Source organism: Humulus lupulus, chromosome X, assembly GCF_963169125.1.
Source record: "Humulus lupulus chromosome X, drHumLupu1.1, whole genome shotgun sequence".
Classification (NCBI taxonomy): domain Eukaryota; kingdom Viridiplantae; phylum Streptophyta; class Magnoliopsida; order Rosales; family Cannabaceae; genus Humulus; species Humulus lupulus.
The window spans coordinates 184,415,141-184,429,880 of record NC_084802.1 but is presented as its reverse complement, the minus strand read 5'-3'; the positions used below and the strand labels follow the sequence as shown (position 1 = coordinate 184,429,880).

At 35.4% G+C, this 14,740-nt stretch overlaps 2 protein-coding genes across 3 annotated transcripts; both read left to right on the top strand.

Moving 5' to 3' along the window:
- Nucleotides 1-747: 747 nt before the first annotated feature.
- On the top strand, nucleotides 748-10,815 carry LOC133805299 (histone-lysine N-methyltransferase ATXR7). Of its 2 annotated transcripts, XM_062243437.1 has the most exons (16): nucleotides 749-1,390; nucleotides 1,506-1,613; nucleotides 1,704-2,000; nucleotides 2,090-2,434; nucleotides 2,510-2,821; nucleotides 2,906-3,379; nucleotides 3,495-3,900; nucleotides 3,994-4,143; nucleotides 4,356-4,771; nucleotides 4,861-4,983; nucleotides 5,123-5,203; nucleotides 6,126-6,179; nucleotides 6,267-6,418; nucleotides 6,653-6,695; nucleotides 6,788-6,844; nucleotides 7,923-10,815. In XM_062243437.1, exons 1-14 carry the CDS (start codon nucleotides 887-889, stop codon nucleotides 6,672-6,674), a joined length of 3,444 nt encoding a protein of 1,147 aa, XP_062099421.1. In that variant the 5' UTR covers nucleotides 749-886; the 3' UTR covers nucleotides 6,675-6,695; nucleotides 6,788-6,844; nucleotides 7,923-10,815. The 2 variants fall into 2 exon arrangements, with proteins under 2 accessions (XP_062099422.1, XP_062099421.1); XM_062243438.1 differs by lacking the exons at nucleotides 6,126-6,179; nucleotides 6,267-6,418; nucleotides 6,653-6,695; nucleotides 6,788-6,844; nucleotides 7,923-10,815 and having other exon boundaries at nucleotides 748-1,390; nucleotides 4,866-4,983; nucleotides 5,123-5,154.
- A 1,104-nt stretch (nucleotides 10,816-11,919) lies between these two features.
- Nucleotides 11,920-14,331, top strand: LOC133805300 (uncharacterized protein At1g76660). The gene is given in 4 exon segments (XM_062243439.1): nucleotides 11,920-12,351; nucleotides 12,624-13,638; nucleotides 13,793-13,988; nucleotides 13,990-14,331. Coding segments are annotated over 4 exon segments (1,350 nt in total). The 5' UTR covers nucleotides 11,920-12,303; the 3' UTR covers nucleotides 14,081-14,331.
- The last annotated feature ends 409 nt before the right edge of the window (nucleotides 14,332-14,740 follow it).

Here is a 14,740-nt window from a genome sequence, read left to right as displayed (position 1 = left end):
ATCCAATAAAAATAAAATGAGAAGGATTTTGAACAAATAGTCACACACTTTAGAATGTCTAACCAAATTTATTTGGTACCATATGTTATGCATGTTCATGCACATAATATAATACCTTATTTGTTAACATATATTATTATGTATGTTCACGCACATAGTTAACATGCTCAAGTTTTTATTTTGTAATTATTATTATTATTTGAAATACTTTTAAATTTGATTATAGACAAATTTTTGCAATAACAATTGGTAGATCTCATAAGTGGACTCACCTTGTCTTGTGTTATTACCACTACAATTATTAATTTTATTACATTAGTAAGTGAAATCATAAATTTTATACGTTGGATATTTATTTATTTATTTTTCTTTTTGAAAAAGATTATATGTATATAATGAGCGATTATAATGCATTTTTTTTTCAATATTGGTGCATTTTTTTCTATTTTGACATCTGAATAGTTATAATTCTAATTTTTTTTATATGATGGTGTACATTATAACTATCTAAAATATACTACAAATTTTTAAAAAATTATGAATAAATTATGATACTGAAATAGAGTTTAAACTATCTGTTGCATGGGTGGCTGTTTTTTGTTGTGTACGCCTGTAAAATTTAACCGTTTAAAGTCTGTCTTTAGCTTAATAAATTATTGAAAATTTCTTGAAAATTTACGTATTAAATGTACATGGTCGTATTATATCACGTATTATTGTAAAATAAATAAATAAAAGAATTAGAAAGAGTGAGATATACTGCGTGGTTTAGGTATCTGGAGCGGAGCCGAGTGGAGCTGAGCCTGAGCTGATATGGTACGATAGGAAAACCCTAATCGTCTTCGTTTGATTTTGGAATTCAATCAGAGATATAATCCATCAATCAATGGTTTCATCGACGGAATTCCTCCACGATCACTCTTCATTCTCTAAGAAAAGACTAAAGCTTTGCGATGATTCATCATCCTCGCAGGAATCATCTTCCATTGAATTCGAGATGAGCTGCCAGTCCAATGGAAATAGCAGTGATTTGCAAGACTCTTCTGGGGGAGGCGGAGGAGGTGGTGGCGGCGGCAGCGCCGGCGGTGCTCCTCTGGCCACCGGATGGATGTATATCAACGAATGTGGCCAAATGTGCGGTCCATACATCGAGCGGCAGCTATACGAGGGTCTGTCTACTGGTTTTTTGCCGGAAGATCTTCCTGTATATCCTCTTCTCAATGGTGCCTTACTCAATTCTGTTCCTCTGACATATTTCAAGCTCTTCCCTGATCATGTTTCCACTGGCTTTGCATATCTCCGTTTGGGCACAGCAACGCAACCCACTCTTTCTTCTGCCTTCCCCTCCTCCGATCACCCGCAATTTGATCCCAAGTCGTATCCTCTACAGGTATTCATTTTTACACTTCAACAGTATTGATTTTCTATCTCTCTTTCTCTCCCTCGCTCTCTCATATAGATATTAAAAGAGTCTCTAATAATCTTATGTGTTTTCCTCAAATTAGTTAAGCAACTGGTTCTACCAGGACCATGAAGGGAGGAAAATTGGCCCACATTCTCTTCAAGAGTTTTTTTCATGGCATCAATGTGGGTATCTCCGGGATTCAACCGTGGTAAATTTTCATGTCAAACCTCACTTCTAGACTTCTAGTCCATGCATGCATGCTCTTTTGTCTTCTGAATATTGTTTCATATTTTTGCAGATATACCATGCTGACAAAACACCCTTTAGATTGATCTCTGTTATAAACGCTTGGAAAACTTATAAACCTGAAATTTTCACCCAACCTGTTACCTCCCTAACCAATCACACGAGCTCTTCTTTAAGTTTCCTAGATGAGATTTGTGACCAAGTTTCAAAGCAATTGCACCTTGGAATTACAAAAGCTGCTCGTAGGGTTGTGTTGGATGAAATCATTAGTTGTGTTATAGCTGATTTTGTTTCTACGAAGAAAGCATCTAATGAGGCTGCTAGCTCTTGTTCCGCTGATCGAAGAAAGGTAAGGTGTCTTAGTACCAAGATATCGCTCATTATTTTCTTCCCTTTCTTAATGTTCATTATCTTATGATTTATGCGTTGTTTTGGCAGTCAGAATTTTTTGAAGTCAAGGATATTAACATTCGTTCTTCACGTGACATGACCATATCTAATCATGTTGCTGACCAAGCCACTAATGTAGACTCCATAGAACCTTTGAAAATCACTAAATCTGTTGGAGGCATTGAGAATTTTTGGGGGTCATATGCAGTTGTTCGCCGATTTCTTTTTAACTATTGCATGGAAGTTACTTGGAATGCTGTCTTTTATGATACTATTTCAGAGTATTCATCTGCTTGGAGAAAGAGAAAACTTTGGTCGGGTTATCCATTTGTTAGAAAGCCTGCTCAGTTGAGCAATACTGTCACAATGTTTGAGAAACCACCAGATGAAGATGTAAGTTATTAGCATAGTTCAGGAATTGTTCTTATGCTGTTTATATATGTCGTAATATTTCTTTGGTTGTTGCAGTGTTCAAAAAGGAAGGAATCTGCTTGTGATGTTGACTGCCCTCCTGGTTTTGGACCGTTCAGAAAGGAATCAGATGATCATGCAGGGGGTTCTGTTATGTCTTCTCCAGAACTTTTGAGATCAAAGTCATCAACACACATGAGCTCCTCATGCACAACTTGCATATACGAGGATGTGGATTGCATTGTAAAAAGTGTAGAACATGAGCTTCATTCGTCTGCAATGGTATCACTGACTGAGTACGTTAATTTTTTTATTGAGGATGAAGTGAAGAAAATTACTGGGTCTGATGAAGAGGACAGATTAGATGAGGTATCTAACCGAGATTTTAAAGCTATGTACTTTTCGTACCATCTCGTTTACTGTAATTTCAATGAGTTAGTCCTGTTCATGCAGGTTAATCTTCCCCCTAAGTTGGAGGAGTGCGACAAATTGAAGACTTCTTTAGATGAAACTTCTGCACAGATAACTTCACCTAACATTTCTCCATCTTTGTCACTGATTGCTAAACCTTCTCATGGACATGTATTTGAAAACCACATGCCTGAGTTATTCTCGGCAGTGTTTAAGGAATTCTGTGTACATGGTGATGATCTAGTGGCTGACCAAGAAAGCAGTGAGCCACCACCTCCTGGTTTTGAAGATAATGTTAGAATATTTGCACCTTCGAATGTAAACAAACTTAAACCTTCGAGGTCCAATGAACGTACTCATAAGATTGGGGAATATGTTACCACAGCAATGTGCCGACAAAGGTTGCACGAGGACGTTCTTAAAGAATTGAAATCGTCATTTATCAAATATACTCTGCATCAATTTATTTCATCATTGCGTACATCAAGAAAGCTGCGTAAGCTTGAGCGTAATGAGGTAGTGAGCTCTTTCGTCTTCATCTCCATCTTCCTCTCTCTCCCCCTCTTTCCCCCTTTGCATTAAGTGTTTTATATGATTGTGATTTCAGTTTTTAATTCTACTTCATCTGTAGGAAGGGGCACACCGAGCGGATAACATGCTTCCAGGAAGTTCAGCAGCAACTCCAACAATTGGTAAATATACATATTCTCGCAAAAAGTCGTGCCAGAACAATTTGGGTTCTTCTCCATTGGTTACTCCAGTTAACAATGGGTTACAGAAAATTCAAAGAAAGAGTAAGCTTCCAGAAAATTCAAGGAAAGAACATGCTTCCGAAGACATTGCTGCTGTTAAAAAAGTTGAAAGACCTGCTATGAGTAATAAAAAAATTGGGCAGAACAAACGCCATTCCGAACCATCTGTCAAGGATACATCTTTGCAGACCATTGTGAAACTGAAAGGCAGTTTGTCGAACAGTCAACCAGTAGCCAAGGATCCAAGTAGTGAAAGAGTATCTAAGGTTTCCCATAAAATTCAAAGTATGTCACCGTGTGCTCATATACATACATATATTAATTTTGTGTTAATAAATGTTATCATAATAACTGTGTCTTGTTTTCTATATAATTCAGGAAGCAAGTTGTTCAAAGGTTCAATTAAACCTGCCAGAACACAGGTTTCAGCTTCTTTAATAAAACATGATGGTGTTGAGAAAGTAACAAGTGGTGTTGAGAAAGTAACAAGTGGTAATGACCATGATGTTAGAGTACAAGAAGATTGCTGTAAGTGTATCTATGTTTTTTTCTCTAATGATCGTCTCTCATGTATTTTCTTTTCTGTTTCACACGATTCATACTTTTTTTAAAAAAAATAAATAAATACCGTTTTACATGACATACTTTTTTTTTCTTCTCCTTAAATACCGTTTTTACATGTTTTTCCTTATTTCAGTTTGGCATACATTTGCATGATTCACAACTTTGTCTCTGTGCAGTAATGAAGGCGTCAAAGCTAAAGAGGAAGCGTGTAATAGACAGTGGACCGTCATCATTTTCAAAAAAGATTATGAAAGTAGCAAATGGGGCTGCAAAGCAAGTAGCATCTAGGCAGACCACAGTAAAAAACACAAAGTCAAGGAAAACAACAAGTCTATGCCCAAGATCAGATGGTTGTGCTCGGGCTTCAATTAATGGATGGGAATGGCGTAAGTGGTCAATAAGTGCTAGTCCTTCTGAAAGAGTCCGTGTTAGGGGAAGTAAACATGTTCACGTGGATCATTTAGGGTCTGATGGTACTACATCACAGTGGTCCAATGGCAAAGGTCTTTCTGCTAGAACAAATAGGGCAAAACTGCGCAATCTTGTTGCTGCTGCAGAGGGTGCTGACCTTTTAAAAGCCACTCAATTGAAGGTAATAGATATTAGGATGACGTTGTAATGGATTGTCCTTTTATTGTGTACCAGATTTATTTTATAACAAATCTTTATGTTACTTGATAGGCCAGAAAAAAGCAACTACGTTTCCAAAGGAGCAAGATACATGATTGGGGTCTTGTTGCCTTGGAACCAATTGAGGCTGAGGACTTCGTTATTGAATATGTTGGGGAGCTAATTCGTCCTCGGGTAATTTTTTGTTAATTTGCTCTATTATTTGTTCTGTCTGCTTTCAAGTTGTAGTTGTGTGCTCTGTCTCCCACCTCCTCTCTGGAGAGCTATCATTTGTCCTTTTTCGACCATTATTTATTAGTATATGATTTCACAGATATCTGACATACGGGAACGTCATTATGAGAAGGTGGGAATTGGTAGCAGTTATCTGTTTAGGCTTGATGATGGTTATGTGGTGAGTAGACCAGCCCTCAAAGCTATCTTTACTTGGCTTTTTTTTCCCTATTTGTTTCCTCTCTTAAAATTATTATCATCCTTTAAAAAGGACTAGTATGTGATATTATATCAGACTATTATTACCTTAATTTTTTTGCTGGTCTATTATCTTATTATTCGAAGTGGGGAGATGTAGACTGATTTATAGCTGTTCATTAAAGCAGTGTTTTGTTATTTTTGCATTATAGATTTTGACTGATAATGTGTTGGCTGTTTAAATACATAGAATACTATAGAAAGAGGTAAACTTCAATTTTAAGACCAAGCAAGCAGCTGTATGCGATCATGATTAGTAATACACCAATAGATCCTGATTTTGTTTCCTACAGGCTTAATACAAAATCAAGTGAAATGATAACTGGAGTTTCTTAGTGTGGCATGTAGCAAATCCACTTTGTTGGTTCTGTTTATGTTGTCACACACAAAGCCACATACATGGTCTTTTTTGCCGTTTAAATACCTGGAATACTACTGAAAGAGGCAAACTTCAATTTTAGACCAAGCAAGCTGCTGCATGAATGCAGTCATGACTTGATAATACACCATTCCAGCAATAGTTCTAAATGTATATTCTACAAAAGAGTCAAACTTTGTCTTTTATTAAATTGTTTTAGTATAATTATAAACCGATGATTTTCATTATATCGTAATTCATGAGTAAATAAATTTGCATTGTTTTGGTTTTGATTCCTTAAAGAGACTATTGTACCTGATATATATTTTGATTCAAAATGTCTTATATAATGTTTTTCATGTATGAAAGTATATCTACAATTACCCTAGTATTTTTAAAAAACATTATTAGAAATGGTCCCCACTGACAATTATATATGACTTTGTCCCTGATTATGTCTAATATTCACTTTCTGAATTATGTGTAGGTTGATGCAACAAAACGTGGTGGGATTGCTAGGTTTATAAACCATTCTTGTGAGGTAGACAGAATAAGTATTCTTATCAAATGTACCTAAGGTTATATATTATTTTTGTCCTTGAGTAGGATTTTTTTTCCTTTGTGCCAGCCCAATTGCTACACCAAAGTTATAAGTGTTGAGGGTGAAAAGAAAATTTTTATTTACGCTAAACGCCACATAGCAGCTGGTGATGAAATCACATATAACTACAAGTTTCCTTTGGAAGAGAAAAAGATTCCTTGCCACTGTGGTTCTAGAAGGTAGGATTCTGCTTATTTTATATTCTGGTTCTCTTAGTATGGTGCAAATATGTTTGGTTGCTACTAGTAGAGACTTTACTATATCATATGTTTGTTTGGATGGTGAATTTATGCAAAGGCTGCATCCTTCATGAATGATGATTCACATATAGGTTTGTGAGACTTGAAAGGGTACAGTTCTGGCCACAACAAGAAGCATTGATTAATAATTTTTCAATCTATTCTTCTGTTCAGGTGCCGTGGATCACTGAACTAATTGACGGCCTTTGATTCTCTGGTAGGTGTTTTAGATAAATGTTGCTCAAAAGGACTGGTATATTTGTTTTTTGGTCATTCCAAATCTATGTTATCTTTCCATTTTTCTTGCAGGTTATTTTCCCGATCGCCCTGTCTCCTGACACTGTGTTGGCAGTCCACTTGTAAGAGGTACGACAGCAGCTTTCATAATGTTGTGCTGCATTTCATTCATTTTCTAGCGTTGAGTGTTGGTGATTGCAGATTTTTTACTTTTTAAAGCCCCACAAGTACCAAGGACTAAGGGGGAATAAAAACAATAATTTCTAACTTTAGAAAATCCAAATGTATATATAGAGATGGAGCATAATTGTATTTTTATTTTTGTAGCAGTTTAGCTGTCTTGCTTGAACATGACTCTTGGTCAAATATACTAGCTAATATTCTTGATTGTGCAGTGCAATATACTTTCGTAAAATATTTTCAATTTCTAGCTAATGATTGTGCTTTTGAATTTTGATGATCAGTTTGTACCTTCTTATTCCTTTAGTTGTCTTTAGAATGATCATGTGCAGTTTTTCTTGGATTGACAATAGGCCCGTTTAAGGCTTGACAAGTTAGATGCTTTAGAGCAAGATTCGTCAGGTTTTATCCCCAATTGTTTGTTCTATCATTAAAATTTAATGGTTTACCGCACTTTCAAACAAAAAAGGGGGTGCTTTTATTAGTTGTTTTCCTTTTGTATATCCTGGGTTGCTTTCAAGAGTAGGAATCTTGCGGGCAGGCTCTTTCTTTCTTCTAGGACATAAAGGAAAGGGTCATAGGTAGATCTCTTACATTGGATTTCTGCAGCTAGGATTTAGGTACTAGGGGAAATAGTAATTGAGTTATTGAAAGCCATTTTATTTGTGCCCATGCTATGCATGTGATTACAATTTGGGTTTTCTAGTGTTTCAATAGGACGTGGTTTGCTGGATGCTGAATGTTTCTTACAAGACTTAGGATTCAATCTAATATTTTTGTGCTTGTAAACATGATCTATCTTTTTCTCCTTTTAATAAAATTATAAAGAAAGGAAGAAAAAAGTTATACCCCTTCCCTTTCCCCTAAAAGAATATGGTATCAAGGAGTGAAAACAGCAACTATGCAATGTTTATATCATTGAGCTGAAACTTGTGTGTTTTGGGGCTTGTCATCATCATACTTAATTTGTTAGAATATCTAAAACCTGAATGCAGTGCATTGATTTGAAGTTGTATGCTGTTCCCAGGTTTTTGGATTACAATTGGCAACAAGGCCAGACGATCTGATCACAGTGATGGTTTCACGGTGGGAGTTTTGCCTTTTCAAAAGATGAATTACTGAACAATGTGCATTCTTATAGATTTCTCTGTTGCAGATGAGTTTCTTCTCTCAGAATCTGTAAATCAGTCTCGAGTGTTTTCTTGCTTACAACTTTGAATATATGATTTTTGGTTTTTGTACAGACATGCATTATAATATTTCAATACAAATGAAATAAATTTACTTATTTAGGGGGAGGAGCTGTACATTATATGCTTAATATAGTCAGTATTTTTTATGTTGGAAATTGTTTGTTTATTCTATGATCATTTTCTAATTTAGAAACGTGTATGTTTGTTGAACATGTTTTATAGAGGGAATAAATATAAAACTAGAGGGGAATGAATTTAAATATATTGTAATGTGTGATGACCAATTTATTTGCTGTGTTAGGCCACGCCATGATCCATTGGATGCATTACTATTATTATTATTAGAGTAATTGGTGAAATAGTACTTTTTTAATGTCATTTTGCAAGGTGGTTATTTTTGATAATTTGTTGCAAATTAGTCTTCCAGACAGATTGTCGAGTAAATTCGACTTCGAATGCCAAGTGTATTCGGTAGGTTGTCGAGTATGTCAGGAAGATTACTTTACAAAGTATTATCAAAAGAAAACTATAGTGCAAAGTGATAATAAAAAAAGCTATTTTGTCAAGCACCCTTATTATTGTTTTTATTATTGTTATTATTATTATTATCATGTTTGTTTTTGGAGTGTAGGAAACTGTCATCAAGCTTATCTGCAAGCATTTGAAACCCCAAAGCTAAGTTTGGACTTAATAATGGAATCTCTTATGGTTTATTTGAGTATTGGGATTGTGTTATTATGAAAAAACAATACTACTTTTACAGTCCATGAAAGACATTCTCATTCATTTTCTTGCTAATGACTAAAAGGCCCATAAATGGTTTTGTGATAAATTGGTTATTGTGACAAAACAAAGAGACAAACAGGATACTATACATCATGGAAGCCTAGAAGAATAGTTTGGTAATTTAATTTTTTTAAACAAAAGAAAAAGTTGAATAGCCAATAATAAATGTGGCGTTTGGGAGGATCTTTTATTTGGTATGTACATGATACATATTGTGTAGTGTAGTTAGTATAAACAAATATGTATATATATATAATCAATTCGTGAAAATCGCATACTTTTTCTATAGTGGGTGAGAAATGAATGAATGTCCTATATCCAATTATTCACTTTTGGGTTTTGATGAATTTCTTACTCAAATTTGTATGGTGTATAATTATTTGAGCTATAATAGTAGTACCTTTTATTTCTATTATTCTCTCAAAATTTGATTGTTTGCAGGAGTAGTAGATCAACTAAAATAAATTAAACCACTTCTTGGCTGAGCGAGCCTGAGAGTGAGACGGAGTTCTTTCTAGGTCTGGTATGCATCTCCATCTCCTTTTCTTTTTCCTTTCCTTTTTTTCTTAACCATTTCCATTTACAATAAAATTAATTGATAGGATTTTTTGTTTTAACAAGCTATTCATAATCATAGTATAATAATTAATGCCCCATTCAAAGCAAAATTCTCCAATATATAGAAAAAGAAATGGGCTCATGATATCATTTGATTAACAACGTGAGATATTGCCCCCAATATCTTTGTTATTAGCACTTTCTTCTCCTAGATGGGGTTTTAATCTGATAACATAAAAATGTTATTGTCTGCCCTCTAATTTATTATTGCACTTTGGTGTGTTGGTCCCTTTTTCTTGTTTTTTGTTTTTTGGCAATCAAGACTTGATCTCATTAAAAAAGAAGACGACAAAAATGGCAATTAACTCCAATTTATTAATTGTGTCAAATTTCTTACTGAAATGGTCATGGAACATCACATGGGGCGGCGTTTTGGAATGGCATAGTTTGTACATTATTGCACCTGAAGACTCTTGGTGCATTTTAAATATGATTAGATTTTCAAATTATTCCAAGACTAAATTAAATTTGAAAGAGACAGCTTCAATTTAAACTAAAAGTGATAGTGAGAAAAATAAAAAAGAGAGTAGATAATCGAATTATGTAATGCATGAACGAGAACAAATAGAGTAGCTCAGCTGAGATTTTGAGCATGAAACAGCAATGGTAAGAATGTTTGGTCAAATCTAACTCTCATAATCCTTGGGTATCTTGAACAAAGAACAAGCTAAGATCAATCTCAATGTGCTTTGATGTTACATGGATTGGCGGCAGACATTAGAACACTGCAAAACTTATCATCACTAAGCAAAGGCCTCACCCAAGCTACTTGGACAGTCGGACAAGGCAGGCAAGAGTACTACTTTGAGAAAATACATTTGAACCAAGAATGACACAAAATCCAATCCAGCATTGGACCACTTCTACAAAAACTAGTAAGTTCGAAGTCAATTTAATAATGTATTAAAGAAAGAATCATGTTGACAGCTTTCTTGTGAACTACAACAAGTGGAGAGTGGAGGTGTGCATAAATTGATTTTGAGACCACTTTCCTTTTGGACAAAGCTATGGACAAGTTGGTCATTGGAGCATAATCCAATGCTAGATCCTTCAATGCACTTCTATAAAGCTGCCTAAAGCCCCCTTCTGTTTGTATTCTTAACCATGTCAATTTTACTTAGAATTTATTTTTTTAATTAATTGGCGGCTACTCTCTGCCCTACCATATTCTACATGGCCACCCTAGTAAGTAATTTCATGATTATATATATATATACACATATATAGTGAGTTTGGAAGTAGGAAGCTATCGTTGCTCTTATCTTCAATTTGTACTTGTAAACGTGTTTGATTATACTAATGACATAACATTGTCTTCTTCCTCTCCCAAGCATCATTGATTGTTATGATTGATATTGAAGAAGAAGAAGTAAATGTAGAGAAGAGAGAGAATGGTGTTTGAAACATGTTCATCATTTATTGTTATTATTATTCACATGTGCTGGTTGGTACTTGGTTCTTTTTTATTAATTTTCTTTTGTCTTCCTATAACCATAGATTGTCAAACTTGTTTCTTTTTTTTGTTGCCGAGTACATGGTACTTTCCAAAAACAAAAAAGAACCCTATTTTGGTTTGGTGATGAATTAATGTACAAAGGAAATGAAGACGTTTGGTTCGTCTATTGGAATAAGTCAACATATTGACTACAATTGTGAAATTGGTGACCATATGAACTTGAGAAGATTTTTGCCATAAAGAATGTGCTGGAACTGTCCTATTCATTCAAAAGACTAAGAAAAATCAAATTAAGCTACTAATCAACATGACATATGAGTAAGGTAGGTCTGAAATCAAGAAAGAAATAACCAGTAATCAATCAAATCTCTTTAATAAATTGGTTTCAATATTAATTAGATGAGTTTTATATGTGATTTGGGACCCATTCCCATTCCCACTCCCACTCTCATTTCTCTTCCTTTAATGTGAAAACAAAAGCTTAAACTTTAATTGGGGTGTCTTTTTTTAATTTTTATTTTCTTCATAATATCATCCATTGGATATTTATACGTAAAAAACAGTATATGAAACATATGATTTGACGTGAATAATGGAGATATTAAATGAATTTATGAGAACATAGAACTGATTAATAATAATTTGTATTAAATGAGAGAGAGAGAGAGAGAGAGAGAGAGAGAGAGAGAACAAAGGAAAGCAATGGATGAATTGAAAAAGAAAAAGAAAAAGAAATGAAAGTTTTGTTCACTTTTGTCTTTTGTCTGTCTCATCTCATCTCATATATCCTTTTCTTGCAATTTTGTTTGTTGCTATTCATTCATTCACTCACTATTTTCTCAATTCCATTTCATTTTATATATAAATATATATATATATATAAAAAAGATTTCTTTACTCTTTAGTCTTGCCTCTTTTTCTCTTTACTCTTTATATAAAGATGGATTAAAGAAAAAGTGGTACTACTACTACTACTACACTACTATTACTCTTACTACAATATAATAAATAAATAAATCATATTACTAATAAGGAAGGAAAAGAAAGATATTATTATTATTGTTATTATTAATAGATATATATTTGTTTATTAGATTCATTAGAAGTAGAAGAAGAAGAAGGGAGAGTGAGTTAGAGTAGCGAGAATTTGAGAAAGCAAAAATCACAAAATCCAAAACCCAAATACAAATACAAATACAAATACAAATGGTGTGAGCTGAGCTTGGGCTTTGGTGAATACAATGAAATGAAGAAGAAGAGCTTAGTCGGAGTGTGAGTGAGTGAGTGAGTGAGAGAGTGTGTTTTGCGTTTTGAGTTTCGATAGCCAAATCCATCGCTGCTTTTCTTTGCTGTTAATGGGCTCCGAGCAAAACAGATTTCCTCAGCACCAGGAAGCTGAACGGGTAAGCTTTTCTTCTCTTTCATTCATATATATGTATCTCTCTCGAGGAGAGTAGAATGGCTTGGATCTGGGCATTCTCCTCAGATCTGAGCTTTCGTTTCATTATTAGATCTGGTTGTTCCTGCATTTCTTCTTAGATTTTTTTTATTCTTTTTCATATATTAAAAAAGAAAATACGAACGAAAGAAAAAGAAAAAGAAAAAGAAGAAGAAGAAGAAGAAGAAGTAGAAGTAGAATTGAGATTTTATTATTATTATTATTACCATTTGACAGCGAAAGAGATGGGGAGGATGTTTGAGTGCGCTCTCTTGTTTCGGAACCCAAAAAGGTGGAAAACGAATTGTACCCGCTTCTCGAATTCCGGAGGGTAATGGATCAGCAACCCAACCCAATGGTCATGGTCATGGTCACGGTCACGGTCACGGTCATGGTCACCCTCATGGTCCCCAACCCAATGGCCTCCCCTCCCAACCTACCACCCTCTTAGCCCCACCTTCGTCCCCAGCCTCTTTCACCAACTCTGCTCTTCCTTCTACCGCTCAATCCCCAACCAATTGTTTCTTGTCACTCTCTGCCAACTCTCCCGGCGGCCCTTCCTCCAACATGTACGCCACCGGTCCTTATGCCCATGAGACCCAGCTGGTATCCCCTCCTGTCTTCTCAACCTTCACCACTGAGCCATCCACCGCTCCTCTCACACCCCCACCTGAGCTGGCTCACCTCACCACTCCATCTTCCCCTGATGTCCCTTTTGCCCACTTCCTCTCCTCTACTGGGAGCGGCATGGGCCTTAAAACCTCGGACAAGACCGGCTACATTGGGGCAAACGATCTCCAAGCTACTTATTCGCTCTACCCTGGAAGCCCTCCCACTCCTAGTAGTCTCATATCACCCCAAAATGGTAAATGTGAGCTCGACCATGACAATGCGGGTGCAGCCTCAGCTGCGGCATCGACTCAGGATTCAAACTTTTTCTGCCCTGCTACGTTTGCTCAGTTCTATCTGGACAACCCGCCCTTCCCAAATTCTGGTGGGAGGTTGAGTGTTTCAAAAGATTCAGATGTTTACAACTCCTCGTCGTCCGCTGCTGCGAATGGAAATCAGAATCAGAACAGTAGGCAGATGAAAAGTCCGAAGCAAGATGCTGAGGAGATTGAAGCTTATAGAGCATCGTTTGGATTCAGTGCGGATGAGATCATCACAACCCCACAGTATGTTGAGATTTCTGATGTCATGGATGACTCCAACTTTACCATGACACCCACAGTGGAAGTGAGGCCAGGGCCAGGTAAAGCTACAATCTTGTTTTGAATTTTGATTGAGATGTTATGTATTGTATTGTATCGTATTGTATTGATGATAGATAAGAATTGGAATTGGGAATTGGACTTAGCTGTGCATCTGTATGTGTGTGTGTGTGAGCGTGTGTTTTTGTCACTCAGATTACAAAAGGCTGCAAGGTAGTGGTGATAATAATAATAATAAAGCAGGTGGAGGAGAGGCTACGATGATATCAGATGAAGAAGAAGAAGAAGAAGAAGAAGACATATTCTCATCATTAAAAACGAGGAGGAGATATCCAATGGGAATGTCAAGCTCAGATGCAGAAATTGACTACAGAAGAGGAAGAAGCTTGAGAGAAAAAAGATTTCATATGGCATGACCAAGTGAAGACCAACCAGACTGAGACTTGGGGACTTTGGACTTCTTTCGACCTTATTATTAATTAGGACTTTAGCTAAAGCAATCAAGCAAGCTTAGATCATATATTTCACTTTGTGGAATTTCCCAATTTGTAGTAATTTGCTCTCTTTTCTCTTCTGTCATTGGTGGAATGATCTAACCTATGATGATCTCTCTCTAACATCTCTCTCTCTCTCTCTTTCTCGCCCAGTTGTGTGACTTTGAGAAATGTATCCGAATGCAACAAGCTCTGCTATATATATATATATATACATATATGTTAAATATTTTGTGAGAAGCCTGATATCAAAAGCATACTACTTGCCCATTCTTACACGCATTTTAGAAACAAAGTGGCTTTACTCTGCTTTGATTATTCAGTAAGTAGAAATTGTTAACAACAACCCACTATAGAATCATAGATACCTGTTGTAGTCACGGTATCAATTTTGTTTTTTCCAATTTTTTTTTTTCGTGGCTGTATCAATTGGTAATTTTTTTTCAATTTACAAGTACTGCTATAAAAAAAATTGAATTTTTTTTTTAAAACATGTATTTTCGAAGGCAGGAGTTGATAAAAAGTTGTTTAACCCTCCTCAACATACAAACTAATTCCCTTCCATTTTATTTTATAATTCTCAAGAGATTTTAAATTCATGTATCATTACCAAAATATAATCCAACTCCAACTTGAACCGATTGAGTTA